The 18,966-nt window shown below is 48.3% G+C and overlaps 1 protein-coding gene across 1 annotated transcript in view; it reads right to left on the bottom strand.

Moving 5' to 3' along the window:
• LOC147105071 (polymeric immunoglobulin receptor-like) overlaps window positions 1-18,966 on the bottom strand; it is a 74,241-nt gene that overhangs the window by 28,364 nt on the left and 26,911 nt on the right. Inside the window, exons 5-6 of the mRNA XM_086011780.1 lie at window positions 17,461-17,551; window positions 7,196-7,352 (exon numbers count right to left, since the gene is read on the bottom strand). Of these exons, the coding sequence (XP_085867906.1) occupies window positions 7,196-7,352; window positions 17,461-17,551 (248 nt within the window). The remainder of the gene's footprint in view (window positions 1-7,195; window positions 7,353-17,460; window positions 17,552-18,966) is intronic.

Below are 18,966 nucleotides of genomic sequence, written 5' to 3'. Positions count from 1 at the left end.
ATCCCTCATCCCTGGAATCATTGTCATAAATCTTTTCTGCACCCTCTCTAAGGCCTTCACATCCTTCCTAAAGTGCGGTGCCCAGAAGTGGACACAATGCTCCAGTTGAGGCCGAACCAGTGTTTTTTAAAGGTTCATCATAACTTCCTTGCTTTTGTACTCTGTGCCTCTATTTATGAAGCCCAGGATGTCGTACGCTTTTTTAACTGCTTTCTCAACCTGCCCTGCCACCTTCAACGATTTGTGCACATATACCCCCAGGTCTCTCTGTTCATGCACCCACTTTAGGATTGTGCCCTTTAGTTTATATTGCCTCTCCTCGTTCTTCCTTCCAAAATGTATCACTTCACACTTTTCTGCGTTAAATTTCATTTGCCACATGTCTGCGAATTTCAGCAGCCGCTCTTCCTGAAGTCTATCACTATCCACCTCAGTGTTCACCATACTTCCAAGTTTTGTGTCATCTGCAAATTTTGAAATTGTGCCCCGTACACCCAAGTCCAAGGCCTAAAAATTCGGTTGCTTTGCGCCTCCCGTTAGCGCCTAAAGCAACTCGCGCCCAGGCGAGGCACTGCCAACGCCTCCCGCGAAATTCAGCGGGAGGTTAGCAGCAGCGGTAACGTTTGCGTCCTGCAGCGCTGCGCCGCCAGTGATAACGTCATCGCCGTGTGCACGACCCGCTTGCGCCCCAGCCGCAATCTTCGGTAGCGCCCCCTGACCTACTGCCGGATGCTATGTCCGACGGGGTCAGGGGGGCCTACCTGCGGCCGGAGCGGTGCTAATTAAAGGCGAGGTGCCGGGCGGCCATTTTTGTGGCTGGCCGCCTGCCAGTACCTGCCCCCGTTGCAGTCCTCGGCCTCCTGAGCAGCCCCCCCGCGGAGTGCCGGCTGCGCTCCGTGAGCCTGGCACTTCTCTTGAGTGCCGGGCTCCTTTGCCGGCACTCCGATCCCTGTTGGCCCAGCTGGGCCCCGGGTCTCGGTGTGCAAGGCCCCTCCCCTTTAAGAAGGGGAGGAAGGCCTGCAGTACCGTGGCTGTTAGATCCGTGTATTTTTGATGTTGTGTGTCCTTCAATAACTAGACACGAGACTGCAGGAACAATCAACAGGTATTTACTGGATGAGGGTTACTCTAAAACTAAACGTACAGATCCCTACTCAGGGTTTATATACAGGTGTGGTCACTGCCAGTACTACAGTATACAGGAGCTGTAAAAAGTAGTTCTCCCCTTAAAGATACATACACTACAGTTACCTCTAGACTTGACTATTCGAATGCACACCTGGCTGGTCTCCCAAATCCCACCCTGCATAAACTTGAAATCATCCAAAACTCGGCTGCCTGTGTCCTAACTCGCACCAAAGTCCTGTTCGCCCATCCCCCCTGTGCTTGTTGACCTACATTGGCTCCCGGGTAAGCAGCACCTTGATTTCAAAATTCTCACCCTTGTTTTCAAATCTCCCCATGGCCTCGCCCCTCCCTATCTCTGTAATCTCCTTCAGCCCCACAACCCCCGAGATATCTGCGCTCCTCTAATTCTGCCCTCTTGAGGATCCCAGATTATAATCACTCATGCTTTGGTGGCCGTGCCTTCTGTTGCTGGGCCCTAAGCTCTGGACTTTCCAGCCTAAACCTCTCCACCTCGCTACCTCTCTTTCCTCCTTTAAGACGCTCCTTAAAACCTACTTCTTTGACCAAGTTTTGGTCACCTGCCCTAATTTATCCTTATGGGGTCAGTGTCAGATTTTTTGTCTTAAAATACTCCTGTGCAGCGCCTTGGGACATTTTACTACATTAAAGGTGCTATATAAATACAAGTTGTTTTTTTTTAGGATAATTGAAGTCCCCCATTATCACTACTCTATAGTTCTTGCAGCTCTCTGTAAATTCCCTGCAAATTTGCTCCTCTATAACTTTCCCACTAGTTTGTGGCTTATAGAATACACCTAGTAGTGTAATGGCACCTCTGTTATTTCTTAACTCTAACCAAATAGATTCTGTCCTTGACCCCTCCAGGACATCCTCTCTCTCCAGCACTGTAACATTCTCCTTAACAATACTGCCACCTCACCTCCTTTCTTTCCTTCCCTATCTTTCCTGAACACCCAGGCCTAGAAATTGGGTATAGCCCCGCTTGGGGCGTTAGAATTGGCTGAGCGCAAATTTTATAGCCAGGCGCAACTTATCGACACCTCGTGCGATATTGGGTTGCAGCGCCCCAAAGGTGATTGAGGCACGAAATCAGGCGTTACACGGGGTACCTAAGGCGCTAACATGCCGGCGCTACTCAATATCGGGGCAGGCGGGCGCAGCGCAGGTGCTCTCAATTACCGATGACCACGAGACTTCCCGGCGCCGGCCAGCTCTTAAAGGGGTGGGTCAGGCAGCTCCAGCATCCACACTCTGCGCCTTGTAGGCCTGCAAATCGGCACAGGCCCTTCTCTGGCGCAACAAACTTGGATCCTATGGAGAGGGTGAGGCAGAGAGCAGAGCGCTTCAGCACTGAGTCTCTGGAGGAATTGGTGTCCGCAGTGGAGCGCCGGCGAGATGTCCTCTACCCAGACAATGGCAGGAGGCCTAATCATAAGGACTACCGACGAGCTTGGAGGGATGTTTCGCTGAGGGTCAACTCCAGCAGCATGGCGACCAGGAGCCCTGTCCAGTGCCGGAAGAAATTCAACGACCTCACTCGGGTCGTCAGGGTGAGTGGAGTTAATGTAAACTTATGCATCCCTCCATGAGCACCTGACTTTATGGCTACAGGGTGCGATACCCCAATGGCCATCTGTCAGCAAGCACCCATGGCCCCTTCTGGCCACACACATCCACATTTGACTCAGGGCATCATGTAAGGGCTCTTCCACCATGGGGGGCATGAGAACATCACTCAGGGCATCATTTAAGGGCTCTTCCACCATGGGGGCATGAGATGATAACTCAGGGCATCATGTAACATCACTTCCCGTCCTTTGCCCTGCAGGCCAAGCTGGCGCGGAATCGAAAGGAGCAGCTTCGCACCGGACGAGGCCGTCCTCAAGTGGAGCCTCTGATGGATCTCGAGGAGAGAGTCCACCAGATTGTGGGAGGACGTCTGAGTGGTCCTGTCACCACTGCAGCTGCCGACCCCATTGTCCACAGCGATGGTAAGTTTCTCAACTATTACAGCTGTCACCTTTCAGTTGTTTCCCCCGCCAGCATGCTTTCTCAATGTGGATCCATGTCATAGCATTGCCACACTGTTGCATCCCTTGCTGCCAAACTGTCCTTTTACTAAAGCCACTCTTCAACCTCCCTGCTTTCAGATGCTGCATCACCAGCTCAGGAGCCGGCCCCTCAAGCTGCCAGTGGAAGTGCCTCCGGAGGCGACGACCAGGAGGAAGCCAGACCATCCGTGCCAGCCTCAGGGGAGCCACCGCATGTGGAGACTGGGGATAGTAGTTCCCTTGAGGAGAGGGGTGGGGGCTCTGATGAGGAGCCAGTTGCAGGGACCAGCGGCCTGCAGCAACGTGCGGGGGTAGGGACGCTCGGGGGCCGTCTCCACGGAGGGCGAGGCAGGCCACCATGACTGCTGCACAGAGTGCAGAGGAGGTGCGTAGCCTTGCGGAAATGAGCGCCCAGGCCCGGCTCAGGCACACTGAGCTTATGGCTGCAGTGGGGAGGATGCCTGAGTCCATCGACACTCTGGCAAAGAGTGTGGTGGACTTTGGGGCAGCAATGGAAAGGACTGTCCAGGGCTTCGGGGCAGCAATGGAAAGGTCTGTCCAGGGCTTCAGGGCAGCAATGGAAAGGTCTGTCCAGGGCTTGTCCGAGGCAGTGGAAAGGACTGTCCCGGCCTTGTCTGAAGCAGTGGAAAGGACTGTCCATGGCTTCTCCGAAGCACTGGCACCTGCCACGCAGGTCCTCACTGCTGCCATGCAGTCACTTGCTGGCCTCGTCCACACGCAGATTGAGGCCACGCGAACACTCACTGCTGCCACCGTAGCTGCATCAGGCAGGATCACCCCAGGCCCTTGCAGCACCACAGCAGGCCATGAATCTGTGGAGCAGTCGATAGCGGCGGATGATCCGGTGCGGCACCGTCAGAGTGCCAGTGTGTCGGCCGACCACGGTGCAGGTGTCCTCTCTCTGCATGTGACCAGTCCTGATGCCAACTCTGGCACGTCAGCAGAGCAGCTGCCACCACCTGCGCGGCACACTGCTAGCAGACATGCCCAGTTGGAGCAGCCTGCTTGCGGGGCCTCCAAGCCCAGAGGTCGGCCAGGCTGCCCCTCAGGGGCTTCAGCGCCTCCAGACACTCAGCAGGCGTCCCCCAGCCTTGACCCAGCCACTGGGATACAATTACGGAGGAGCTGCAGGGAGGGAAGGGGCCGACCTCGTAAGAGGAGTCGGTCTCCATCAAGGGGTCACCAGTAGAGGGAGGTGCTAAGACGTCTCTTTTTCCGGTTTTAAGGCAGTCCACACCTGTTGTGTTTGTTTGTTATGGTTTGGTTAGTTTCGCTGGGTTGCCACACAGTTACCTGTTAGTTTGTTAGTTATGATTTCTGTTGCCATTACGTTGTCATGCTGGAAGGAAGCACTTGTTTGAAAATAAAGAACACTTTTTATTTACAATCGAGCTGTACACTATTTACAATCATCGATGCCTTCATAGGCTTACAGCAAACCGGAGGGCGCTGTTCGATTCGCAGCCACCATTCCGTCCGAGGGGCCTAGAACCGAGTCCTTATGAGCCTCTGACGAACGGCCCTTCCAGTTTCTGGAGCCCTCCCATCTTCCTCCTCCTCCTCCTCCTCCTGATCCTCCTCGCCCGCATGCTCCTCCTCCTCCTCCTCCTCCTCCACCTCCTCGTCCGCCTGCTCTGCTGGACCTTGAGGGTCGGCTGGCATTGGCTGGGTGCGTCGAATGGCCAGGTTGTGGAGCATGCAGCAGACAACAGCGATGTGCGCCACATGCTCCGGCGAGTACTGTAGGGCGCCCCCCGAATGGTCTAGACAGCGGAAACGCTGCTTCAGCACACCAATTGTGTGCTCCACAATGTTGCTGGTGGCCTGATGGCTGCTGTTGTAAAGCTCTTCTGCCGGGGTGGTGGGCAAACAGAGCGGGGTCATGAGCCATGGGCAGAGAGGATAGTCCTTGTCGCCCAGAAGCCAGTCTCGTGGGTGATCCGGGCCCTCAAAAAGGTCAGCCACTGAGGTCTGCCGCAGGATGAAGGCGTCATGGCTGCTGCCAGGGAATTGTGCATTCACCGCCATGATCATCTGCCGGTGATCACAGACCAGCTGCACATTAAGGGAGTGGAAGCCCTTTCGGTTACGGAACTCCTCCGGATTCTGCAATGGCGCCCGCAAAGCCACGTGTGTACAATCAATGGCCCCCTGCACCATGGGGAAGTACGCAATAGCCGCGAAACCCTGTGCACGCTCCCCCTGCTTCTCCAGGATCAGAGGGAAGGTGATGAAATCGCGCCTCCTTTTGTAGAGGGCAGCTGTAACTTGCCGGATGCAGCAATGCACCGCAAATTGAGAGATATTAGAAATGTCCCCAGCTGCTGCCTGAAACGATCCGCTGGCGTAAAAGTTGAGCGCAACAGTCACTTTCACGGCCACCGACAGAGATGTCCTGTACCGTATCCGCAGCTGCAGATCCCCAGCAAGCAGGTGGCACAGCTCAGAGACAACATCCTTACCAAATCTCAGGCGTCGCAGACACTGCTCCTCCGACATGGTAAGGTAGGAGACCTGCTGCCTGAAAACCCTGGCAGCGTATGGTCGGATTTGGCGATGTCCATTGGCCCTCCTTCTTCTGGCCAATCCTGGCCCTCTCTCCCTCCATCTCTGTGCCCCTGCCAGCTGTTCAGCAAGGATAACGTGCCCCTCCAAAGCAGCTCCCATTATTCTGTCCGACGAATAAGACGCAGTCAGCTTTCTGGATCCAACTGCTCTGAACAGGGCTGAAGGTCCCAAGGCTCCTCTGGCTCAATAACAACAAGTCTTTGCCACTGAAGGTCTGCAACTCTCTCCAGCAGCGAGCAGAATGGCCAGGCCAAATGGCTGCCGGTTTTATAGTAGTGCTGTCCCCTTTAAAGAGCGCCCCCCGAGTACAAGATGGACCTGGTAACGTTCCATCCAACTGTCACTAATAGCGCCAGGCAAAACGGAGGGGGGCGCCACTGAATTTCCGGTACGGGGCGCCAAAAAGGCGTTGCACAATGAAATGACGTCATGATCTGGCTGTGCCCGCGAGCAGGCGCAAAGACTTAGCGCCGGCGCGAACAGGCTACTCAATATGGCCGGATGCGCTAGGATCACTGCGCACGTCTGAAAATTGGGTAACGCCCCAAATCTCGGGCTCTTTAGGCGCTAATCGCTGGCGCAACCAACCGAATTTCTAGGCCCTTATATCCAGGAATATTTAAAACTGCCCTCTTTTGAGCCAGTTCTCCGTTATTGCCACAGCATCATATTTGCGCCTGCAGCTCACCAACCTTATTTACCACGCTTCTTGCATTTACACACACGCACTGTAAACATATCTTAGACCTTCTTGTATTCTCTCTTAGTCTGACCCCACCTAATGCCTTACTATTTCTTAGCAGGAATGGATAAATGGCAATCCAAGCCAGGTATTTATGCTGAATTGTGAGGTGAGCTAGAACACAAGTCAAAAAAACTCAGCAAATGTTGGGATTGGCAGGAAAATTCAATCTGCTCTCCTTCCCACAGAGTGCTGGGTGTGTAACTTAGATTCACAGATGAAGCAGTTAATGCAGTGCTTTTTAACAGCATGAAGAATATCTGGCCAAGCAGTTGGAGAGCCTGTATAGTGACGACATGGTCTGTGTCAGAACCATATCCTGGTAGACGTGCAGTCAGCCGCTTTCTCAATGTCCGTTCCTCTGTGGCAAACAATTGCAGGGCAAGGTCCTGCCGCAAAATTCATCCCCAACCCCCACCGTAGGATATATGTCCCATTTGCTCTGGAATGGTCCAGGGATCTGCCTACAATATGTAGATAAGCCTGACCATGGGATTTCCACCCATCCCGCCCATGTCCTTCCCAGAAATTGTGCTTAATGGGCAGATGCCCAAAGCCACCGGTGGGATCTCGAATGCCGTAGGGTGCACTAGCCACAATATCCTGTTTATTGACATTAATGGATGATGGTGTGAGCTCTCGGACCATTCCACCCGTCATGTACCTCCAGAATGGAGGTCACAGCTGACCATTCCTGTCACTGGCTGTGCCAGCTTTATGCTGCATGTTAGCTGCAGATGTCCTTGCAGCAGAAGGCACAGCTCTACATCTGTCTCTTTGATGAACTGTAGACAATTGCTGCCAGGAGGGTGTTCCAATGCCTGCGGATACGATTGTTGACATCTTGGGATGTCCGGTCAAGCCGGCTCTGCTTGTTATTGAATCACCCTGACATGTCTTATTTCCTGTAATATTGCAGGCAAATATAGCAGCTCAGTATGTCTGGAAAAAATAGCGATGTGTGAACAACTCATGCCTTCATTAATGTACAAATCAGCCAGTAACTTTTGACAATGAAGAGACACCCCATTGAAAATATTCAAGGAGGGGGTCGAGGGAAACTGCTGGATAATAAACCTAGAAATCACATCCCTCTTCAGCAATTTATAAATCCACCCCTTTAGGTGTGGTCCACCGGAATATAAATACTCAAATTTTGGGTCTATTCTCCTGGTGGCCTCCCATCCTCTACCCTCTGCAAACTTCAGCTCATTTAAAACTCTGCCGCCCCCATCCTATCCCACACCAAGTTCCACTGACCCATCTTTCTCCAGTTGCTTCCCAGGGTTGGGCAGGTCACTGTGAGCAACTCTTCAACATACACAAGCGACTCCTTGCATTTCTGTCTTCACGTTCCATGTTGTTAACCACCACAGACACATGCATCTTGTGTTCTCGAACTGCCAAAAGTAAATTCATATCAGTTCAATGAGATTTAGGAGCCAGGCAGGTGTCTGTGGGTAGCACTCACACCTCTGAGTCAGGAGGCTGTGGGTTCATGTTCCACTACAGAGACTTGAGCACGTAATCTAGTCTGAAACTCCAGTGCCATACTGAGGCAGCGTTGCACAGTCAGAGGTGCCATCTTTTGGGCCGCATTTGCCCTCTCAGGTGAACATAAAAGACCCACGGCACTATTTCAAATAGAAGCAGGGGAGTTCCACTCGATCCCTCATCTGTATTTATCATTGAAGCAACACCATCAAAAGATATTGGGGGAGAAATTCAGAATCGCCCCGATTGGGGCGCAATTATTGGCCAGGCGCAAAAACTGCACACTTGGCTTTTATTGTACCTGGAGGTGATTGGAGTGCTAAATCAGATGCTGCACACCTGTGTTAAGGCGCAAAGGCCGAGGAGTGAGACGCTACCTCAGAGCGCGGGCACAGCGCAGGTGATGTCAGTTAGTGATGGAACCCAGACACACTGGTGCCGGCCAGTTCTAAAGGGGAGGGTCGATCTTGCTCTCAAGCCACACCCTGCTCATTGGACCCTTGAATCTCGGCCTGGAGTGACCTGTGACTACATTTTCCAGCCAAGAACTATGGAGAGGGTGAGAGAGCAAGCTCAGCGCTTCAGCGAGCGTGCCTTGGAGGCTCTGGTTGGCGTGGTGGAGTGCAGAAAATCTATACTCCACCCTGAGAGTGGCAGGAGGCTTTTGCCATGCGACTACAGAGGAGTGTGGAGGGAGCTGGCTCAGAATGCCTCCTCCAGGAGCATGGTGACCAGGACACATACTCAATGTCACAAAAAGTTCAACAACCTCACTCGGGTCGTCAGGGTGAGTGGCTTTTTTTCAATACCTCTCCATCCCTCCATTTCAACCTCACTCTATGGCCAGAGGGTCTTAAAACCCCAATGCCCAACACCTATGGCCCTCTCATGAAACACATATGCACATTTCACACCTTGCATACAGTAAGGGCTATTCAACTATGGGATTCGATGGAATTCCTTTTGATTGATGTCAGGATTGTGGGTTGGTGAATGAATAGCCGCATGTGTGCAGAGAATGATGTCCCTGCACCTTTGAGAACCTACAAGCACAGTGAGAAGCAAACAGGCTTGGCTGCTGTTTCTGTTTGGTATTGCTGAATGTTATGTACCCATGTGCATGCCTTTGCAAGTGTAAGAATAAGCCATTTGCTGTAAGAGTTTGCTGTAACTTGACCAAAGTTAAAAAAGTTGACCAAATTTAATATACCAGCATGCTTCGGGAGGTTGAGAAGTTGGTTCCTGTGGGAACTTTGTATGGAAGCTACTAATCAGATATGGAAGTGACAGACCCTGAGCAGGAACAAATGGTTGGACGTTATGAAGACCATCTTCAGGCAAATGGTGTGAACGGCTTGGCGGCCCATTGATAAAAAGAGGAAAGCAACTGCCGACCATTTGTCACGCAGTTTGGGACACATACGCATTGAAGAGTCTGCCCAGGTTTTTAGGGTATAAGAGATGATGTTTTAAGACAGTCTGCTGCAGTCCGGGGCAACTTGGTCAGTTGCCAGTTAAAGTCATACGTCTAGCCATCGCTGAACTGAACACTCGCTGGTGTTAATATGTATGTAGAGTTGGCATATTAGTGCTTGATCTTAAAGTAAGGGAATAAATCTGTGTATGCTTAGATATAATCAGGAGTATTATAAGCAACAGTTTTTTGTGAGCTTACTTGTAACCTCTTGCCAATTTTGAAAGATGTTCTTGAATCCTTGGGTTTTGCGGTGTCTGTTCCATGGGTGTCAACTTTGGAAACTGTTGGATGGGTTAAAGGACAAGGCTATATTTAAATGTCTTATACAAGACTTCTGTAATGTGCCTTGTGCAACAGTTGACAGCATTTCCATTGATTCCTGAGATATCTGCCACTCAGTTCCTGGAAAGTATGTCAATGTTCAGAGCTGTGGTAACTCTGACTTCACCTAACAGCACAGTTTAACTGTTGACTGCTTCTTCAGGTCTTTTGGCAGCACATCATGTAGATCAATTAAGAAGTCTTTGCTCAGCTTTAGCCTCTCCTTCTCTTTAAGATTTATAAAACTACATCTCGCATAGTAATGCTTCCCTCTGTGGTCATTTGTCCACACCATGGTGTGGTTCGTATGTCCCCTGTACACCTGCCCACTGTTTCTTCCATCTGCATCATCTAGTGTCCAATAAATGGACCAGTACCCATGATACTTGCCTATAAAAAGCCCTGTAATATTGTAGTTCTTCTTCAGCCACTTGCACACACTACCCTTCATTTAGTAACTAACACCTCCTGACATTGTACATTCATGTGTTTCTGTCTCACAACCACACAGAGAATAACAACACATTTTTTTGCAGTTTCAAACCACCATGACCATCTCAAGCTGCAACACGCTTGAACACACATTTTATTCAGCACTCAACTCTTTCAACATTTAAATATTTGAGGAGTTAATGGAATTGTGCTAAAACTGAATTTGTTTCATTTAGGATAGAACATTCACTTGCAGCATTCTCTGTCCAACAAAAACTTCTTAACCATTGAAACCAGTGGGAAATCTCAGGCCACTGAAGCAATCTGTTGGACATGCAGAAAGTTTTCACTCTCAACAAAACGAAAGGGAGATTCCTCTCATTGGCCACAGCAGTGGCTTAAGAAGCACATTCATTTATTGTTGTTCCCACATTAGTGTGATCAACATTAACAACAGCAATTACTTGCATTTATATAGCGCCTTTAACATTGTAAAACATCCCAAGGCGTTTCATAGAAACGTAATCAGATAAAATTGAGACCGAGCCAAAGACCGAAACATTAGGACAGGTGACGAAATGTTTGGTTAAAGAGAGTTGGCAGATTTAGCGAGGGAGTGCTGGAGCTTAGGATCTAGACAGCTGAAGGCATTGCCGTCAAAGGTGGGGTGAAGGAAGTGGGGGAATGCACAAGAAGCCAGAGTTGGAGGAACACAGAGTTCACAGAGGGAGTTACATGGACAGGGGGTGGGGCGAGGCCATGGAGGGATTTGAACACGAGGAGGAGAATTTTTAAATCGACGCATTTGGGGACTGGGTGCCAATGTAAATCAGCGGGCACAGGGGTGATGAGTGAATAGGATTTGGTGCGAGTTAGGATACAGGCAGCAGAGTTTTGGATGAGCTTAAGTTGATGGATGGTGAAAGATGGGAGGCCGACCAGGAGAGTGTTGGAATAATCGAGTCTGATGGGAACAACAGCATGGATGAGGGTTTCAGCCACAGAGATTTTGCGGGCTTTTGACTGTAGACTTGCTGTCATCTGGCATCTGATCCAGCACTGCGCTCTCTACAGGTGGTCTGTGTGAAAGGATTCGCAAATATCATGTCTCCCCCCCGCCCCCCCCGAAGATTTACTTTTGGCTTATTGGAGAAAGCCTGGCTGGACTGAGTTTAAAATCCAGGGCTCCAGGGCTCAACAAGATGGCTGCGGTCAACCTCATGGCCAAGGCCTGTAAGTTTCAGTTTGGGCTGACAAAGAAGGAACTTTCCAGAAATTAGAATGCAGACAGACCTTCTGCATTTATGCATGAGAAGCAAACCCAGTGGCATTCGGGCCTCTGATTAAAACCCATCAAGGTCGTTTGCACAGAAAATCAATATGTAATAGCTGCATTCAGACCTTTGTTAGAGGACATCAACACTGTTTGCAAACGATCAACGGGGCATTCAAACTGGAATGGCCCCATCACCAAACCAGTTGGACAAAGGGGAACACTCATGAGATGTTTAAAAACTGATTAACCGGCCATCCAGGTCGATGGGCCCAGATCGGTTTCCTTTGTATAAGCTTCAACACGTCCAGGTCAGACAAAGAAATAAGCTGATCTGGCGAGAGATAAGGGCTACCAGGAAGGGTATAACTAGTCCCTCGGGAAGCCACCTCTCTCTCTCTCTCTCTCTCTCTCCCGCCTCGACTCCGGTGCCCTGCCTTACCATCAAGAGGATCATCGACGAAGAGTTCGTCCAGGGAAGCAGGATACCTACAGTTACATTTAAATCACTGGGGTATCTCAGCTTTGGGCGATGCAAACCCTAAAGACATCGGCAGGCAACGGGGCACGGAGCAGGCGTTCCAACATCCTAGACTGGTGAGCATCAATTTTCTGGCCCATCACAAGATAACCTAGATAGGTGTAAAGGGTGGGAGTTAAGGGGATTGCTAAAATTGTCATTTTAGTCATTTTCCCTCGATGTGTCCGTTTCTCCTCCCCCGCTAAGTGTAATTGTGTTGTATCCATAGTGATTTTCACTGTATAATAATTATTTCTCTATTTTAATAAACATTGGTTTTCTTTGCACCAAACCATTGGTCTCGTTTGTCTATATCGCTACTCGTAAATAAGTCTGGTGCTCAGAACTAAAAAGGGGTAAGCGATTTGAACCGCACGGGGCTGGGGCAGCTCAGGCACACGACTGACTGGCCAGACAAAAACCCCAAACCAAAACACCCTACAGTGACATCTCTAAGCAGCACAAGAAACAGCGAGGCTCTTCAACCAATCAGGTTGAAGAATCCTCACTGAGACACGCAGGGGGTTAAATTGGATAACCCCTGAAAATGTGTGTAGGGATCGCGATGCATGATTAACCCGCGGCCGTTAATTGCAATGCAGGCAGTGCACCAGCTTTGTGCTGCCTGTTCATTTCCATGATTTCTGCGTGCAGCCAGTGCTGTTTATTGGCTGTGTGCATCAGCAGGGGGCCCAATATCGTGAGTGCCTAGTACTACTTAAAGCTGGCCTGCACCTCTTAAAGGGGAGGTTCATTGTGGCTGCTGGTGGTGCTGAGATCATTCTGAATATTGTGCTATGGGCTAAGCAAAAATGACTGACCATGGGAGAGAGTATGCACCGTGGATCGGCGGATGCTTCACTGGAGGTCTTGATAGAAGAGGTGGAAAGAAGGACCGATGTCTTGTATCCTCCGGCGGGTGGGATGCCCTCCAGACATATGTCAGAAGGCAGCGGGAAGAGATCCCAGTGGAGATCAATGCCAGGAGTGTAGCCCCAAGTAATTGATTATGGTGCAGGAGGAAGTTTAATGATCTCACATGAGTTGTAAAGGTCAGTGAGTGTATCTTTGAATGCTATATCCTACCAACTGCACTACTAGCCTCATTTAAGTCATCCTCAGTTCCGAGGGACGCCTGAGAAGAAGAACTAGCCTCATCCAGCATTCAATTGACTAAACCCCATCACTCACCTACCAACAATCTCAATCAGGACTCATACCTAATATATGCTTTACCTCATCCTCAAACAGTTAGCACTGTTGCAAGCAAGCCTTGCACCCACATCTCAAAGCTTGCACACACTGGCAGCTAGTCCACCATAACAGCCACATCACCCAAACATATTGCACGACACTCAATGATGCACTTCCCTCTTTTTTGCAGGAGATGGTGGCACACAACAGGAGGTGGCAGGAATTAATGGAAGAGGGAAAGGCACGCCTGCATGTTTTAACCCCCATGGAGGAGACAGTGCTGGCCATTATGGGAAGGGACATTGCTGAGAGCCCTTCCACCCTCATCCAACTCTCTCGTCTAGCAGCTTGTCCTACTCTGAGTGGCTTCTGCTCAATCTCCCAGTCATGCTCAATGCCCTACTAGGCCACCCATTTCTGAAAGCAACTGGTTTCTGCACAAGCCTTTAAGTCACCAAAAAGTACTTCAGCTTCAGTCAGACCTCTCCCTGTAGACTATTGAAACTTTAAACAAGTATGGAACAGCACCCAAACTGCATAGAATTGCAGCAATAGCTGAACAGGTGCTACAGAGCCCAATTTTGCCCCTGCAGAGTCTAAACCAGGAACTATAGACCATGAAGTATAAATTAGATTTCAAACGTGTACAGAAAGCAAATTAGGATTTAGAGAGCGAGATAAAAGAGACAGATAGAAACATTAAAACATTTTTTTTTTAATGTCTCCAACATTAATTAAATTCTGAAGGAATGAGACTCCACACTTGTGAAATTAAATTTTCTGGGCCAGAGAGGTTGTCTGGCAGCAATTATGACTTCACACCATAAAAATTCACTTACACCTGAATGCAGCAGCCCTAAATTTTTCTACCTTGTTTAATGGGTAACTAGTGGGTAAGTACCACAAAATTACATTGATTTCAATGCCAAGTCTATCGGCGAGGTACCAGTGTAGTGCAGCCTGTGGAGGAGCAGGGTAAGTCGCGGATTTCCGCATTTAACAGCGTGTGTGCATACTCCAGATGTTGCTGTCCCATTTATTCCAAAATTACGGTGAGGGTTGTTAGCCTCACCGTTATTCTCAACAAAAAACCTGGGCCATTGTTCCATCTCATGTAAAAGTGCAACACATTATTAGAGCTATCGGTTTCCAGTGAATGAATAAGTCAAGTTGCCTATTTCTTACAGATTATTGTTCATGTGTTAGTGATACTTTCAGGCTTAAAAATTGACAAAGATTTGAAACAAAAAGTCAAATTGTGCAGACAGGAAATGGGCACACAGATAAATTATTACTAATCTTTACAGACCTCTATCAGGTCTTCTACTCTCTATAGATATTTAAAATGAAGTCCTATACAATGCTGGTGGAGTTGTCTGGAACAGTTCTAACCATCACCTCTGAATCTTACCACTGATGCCTGTTTTCAACAGTCAACTTAAAGAAAGAAAACCAGTCCTTTATTTTCTAAACATATTATTAGAAATCATTTATACTTGTTCCATGAGGGAAGCATGTTGTCTTGTTTGAACCTTGTGTTGAGACAGCTAAGGAACACTTTGTGAGACATTGGAATGGGGAGGTTGTGTGATGGTGTGGATGAAAAGCGTCTCAAAGCTGTAGGCAAGCTTGTGGTTTGTTTTGGTTGCTTAATTTTCCCATTGTTATTGTTACAAGATTCTGAAGGGGATTGACAGGGTAGATGCTGAGAGTTTTTTCCCTGGCTGGAGAGTCTTGGACTAGGGGGCATAGTCTCAGGGTAAGGGGTGAGTCATTTAAGACTGAGATGAGGTGGAATTTCTTCACTCAGAGGGTCGTGAATCTTTGGAATTCTCTACCCAAAAGGGCTGTGGATGCTGAACCATTGAGTATATTTGCTGAGGTAGATAGATTTCTGGACTCTTAGGAATCAAGGGATATGGGGATCGGGCAGGAAAGTGGGTTGAGGTTGAAGATCAACCATAATCTTATTGAATGGCGGAGCAGGCTCGAGGAGCCGTATGGCCTACTCCTGCTCCTAATTCCTATGTTCTTAAGATGTAGATAGAGAGAAAACAACTTGAAGGATAGAGCCATCATTTTGGTTTTGATTTTTCCTCCATTAATTAAATGCCCAAATCAATTTTATTATTTACAATTGTTAAACAAAATGTGCAAAGCTGGATGAATAATGAATATTTGACAGGACACACAATTCCATCAAGGTCGATGTAACCAGGGAATCTTCATTTTACCACATTGGTCAAGCTGTGACGATCTGATTCATTGAGTAACTGAAAAAGAAAATATTTAAGGCATCAGATTTATTGATACTGAGAACGATGCATTATTTTACATGTCAGTTCTGAACAGAATTCTGGAACTGGCAACAAATTGAGGAAAAGCTTGTGATGGACTGGAGCTGTGTTGAGATCACACTCCTCCCTCCCCCAGCACTATTGCACGTGTGATGGGAAAAGGAGCAAGTTGTGTCCCTCTTGAATACATGTAGCACCATTTTCTCACAGGCAACAAATGTTTCCCAGCAGCTGTGATGGTGGACAGTTGGCAGCAGAAAAAGATTGACTTGGCTACTTTACTAAATACATTTTCGATAGTCCAGTCGAGGCTGTGAGCAACAATAGCACTGGGTCTGTGTCAGAGCCCCTTGGTGCTCCGCTGGATAAATATGCCTGCCTCTGTTCTTGTGTGAAAACCATTGTCCCTGGTGCCCTACAGCAAAGTCCTTTTTTTTAGCCTTTTCTATTTCCTCCCTTCCTTTCCTTGTAACCACCGTTTTATAACAATGGAATGAAAGTTGGGAGGATTCTATAACGGGCGGGTTACAGGGGAACATAGCAGCAGGAGCAGCCTATTCAACCTCTCGAGCCTGTTCCGCCATTCAATTAGATCATGGCTGCTCTGTACCTCACCTCCATTTACCCGCCTTTGATCCATATCCTTTGATATCCTTACCCAACAAAGATCTCGTGATCTCAGCTGTGAAAATTTCAATTGGCCCAGCCTCTGGTCTTTAGGATGAGCAAGTTGCAGATTTCCACAGACCTTTGTGTGAAAAAATGCTTCCTAATTTCACTGCTAAATGGTTTAGCTCTAATTTTTAGATTATGCCCCCTTAGTCTGGATCCCCCGACCGAGCAAATCTGACCCAGGCTCTGTACAACTGAAACATCACTTCTTCATTTTTGATTTCCAATCCCCGTAAAATAAAGGCCAACATTCCATTAGCCTCTTTGATTACTTTTTGTACCTGTGCACTAGCTTTTAGTGACTTGTGTACATGGACACACTAATCTCTTTACTCCTCCACATCTTCTAGTCTCTCGCCAATAAGAAAATATTCCGATTTGTCTTTCTCTGATCCAAAAGGGATGAACTCACACTTCCCCACATTGAACTCCATCTGCCATAGTTTTGCCCACTCACTTAGTCTGTCTATGTCCTTTTGTATCTTCCGCTGTAGAACGGGTGGGTGATCGCTCCGCAGAATTACCGCCTATGCTGTGAAGATGATACGTTACCCCAGTGACACCAATTAGAAATAAAAGGCTTGTCACATGGAGTTCAGTAACTGGATTGAGCCTGTTTGGCCAGGGACTTCACCACATAATCTAGGCTGGCACTTCAGCGCCGTACAGAGGTAGCGCTCTGTAGTCAGGTGGAACGTTAACTGAGGGCCCCGTCTGCTTGTTCAGCAGATCCCACGGCACTATTTGAAGAAGAGCAGAGGAGTTCGCCCAGTGTCCTGGCCAAAACAGGTTATCTGGTCATTTATCTCCTTTGTTGTTTTTGGGACTTTGCTGTGTGCAAATTGCCTACAGAACAACAGTAACACTTCAAAAGTAACTCATTGGATGTAAAGAGCTTGGGACATCTTGAAGACATGAAAGGCTCTGTGTAAATTTTATTATAAGGATCTTCAGTGATAAAGTGAAACTCTTATTTATTAGTGGAAGTTTTCCTAGACTAATACTGCTGATCACTTCTGGATGGATGCAGCCACAACAAGGCTCAAGAAGCCCGACTCCATCCAGAACAAGCAATCCACTGGATTTTACCTACATTACAACAGTAACCTTTCAAAACTAACTCATATTATCTGTAAAACAATTTGTTTCATCCTGAGGACATGAAAGAGTTTATATAAATGCAATTTACACTGATCAATATTTTTGAAAGAATTGATGGAGTGATTTATATAAAGTCCGTAATTCCTACCTTAGATTTTCTCGTACACCTTGTGACTGAAATAGTACAAATCACCAGGAGAGCAAAGAGCACCCAGCGTACCACATTCCATATAATGTAACTGAGCAAAAGAGAAGAAATACAAAATCATTCGAAGGAAACAAGATTGCTTTTTGTTTGGAACATTTATAACAGGGGAATTTTCCGGGGGGTCAGCGGACGGGATCAGTGGCGGGTCATGTAGGAAAGTTGGGTTTTTTGACAGCGGGTTGTGACTCCGCTGTCAACCCGCCACCACGCGTCTTTCCCAATGTCGGGTCTGTCAGCGCTGAGCAGACCCGACAGGCAGTGATGGGTGACCCAATTAAGCTCATTATTGCCTTGTTGATGGATCATTAACAGGCTTTTTTAACTTACCTTTTCACTTTACCTTTATGGCCACGGGAACCATGATGTTCGCGGACCACGGCTGTCAACCTGAGGTGGGAGTTCAATGGCCATTGTTCCATCTGATTACTAGAGAGCTTCAAATGTACAGTAAAAGCTCCCACCTGACAGATCTTCACTTTCCTCAGCCACAAGTTGTTTCTCTGTCCCTTTCCAGCACAGATTCTGCAGGCTTTCCACTTTCCACTCTCCATCCACTCTCACCTCATTAGAAGAATTTTCTCACCATTGACAGAATGCTTCTGTCATCTGTACTTCACCTGCTATCTATTCCATCAATATGGGTGTCCTTTATACTGTCTCACCTTGGTCCTCATAATCCCACCATGATCAGCCCCAACACCAGCATCACCAGGCAACAACAACAACCTTCACCGTAATCACCTGATGATGCACAGGACAGAGGGCATCAGCACCCGAGCACATTGCTGCCCGGGAGGCCAGGGATGACCTCATCATGGCCACATTTACTTCACTTGATGCTGTACACCCTGGCTGCCACATCATGCGCCAGGTTGGCACCACCCCACACCAACACCATAAAGCAGCCCTACAATGCCCAAGCCAATCCTTTCACACTCACCACCATTGCAGGGGGTACCGTTATGTCTCACCAGATACTTATCCAATTCCCTTTTGAAAGCCACGATTGAGTCTGCCTCCACCTCCCTTTCAGGCAGTGCATTCCAGATCATAACCACTCACTGCGTAAAAAAGTTTTCCCTCATGTCACCTTTGGTTGTTTTGCCAAACACCTTGAATCTGTGTCCTCTGGTTCTCGAACTTCCGCCAATGGGAACAGTTTCTCTCTATCTACTCTGTCTAGACCCCGCATGATTTTGAACACCTCTATCAAATCTCCTCTCAACCTTCTCTGCTCTGAGGAGAACAACCCCAGCTTCTCTAGTCTATCCACATAACTGGAGTCACTCATCCCTGGAATCATTCTTGTTAATCTTTTCTGCACCCTCTCTAAGGCCTTCTCATCCTTCCTAAAGTGCGGTGCCCAGAATTGGACACAATGCTCCAGTTGAGGTCGAACCAGAGTTTTATAAAAGGTTCATCATAACTTCCTTGCTCTTGTACCCC

The sequence above is a fragment of the Somniosus microcephalus genome, chromosome 18 (assembly GCF_052327205.1).
Source record: "Somniosus microcephalus isolate GS21.2 chromosome 18, FLI_Smic_1.0, whole genome shotgun sequence".
Classification (NCBI taxonomy): Eukaryota; Metazoa; Chordata; class Chondrichthyes; order Squaliformes; family Somniosidae; genus Somniosus; species Somniosus microcephalus.
The sequence above is the reverse complement of the archived record's forward strand: the minus strand, read 5'-3'. Positions and strand labels throughout refer to the sequence as shown.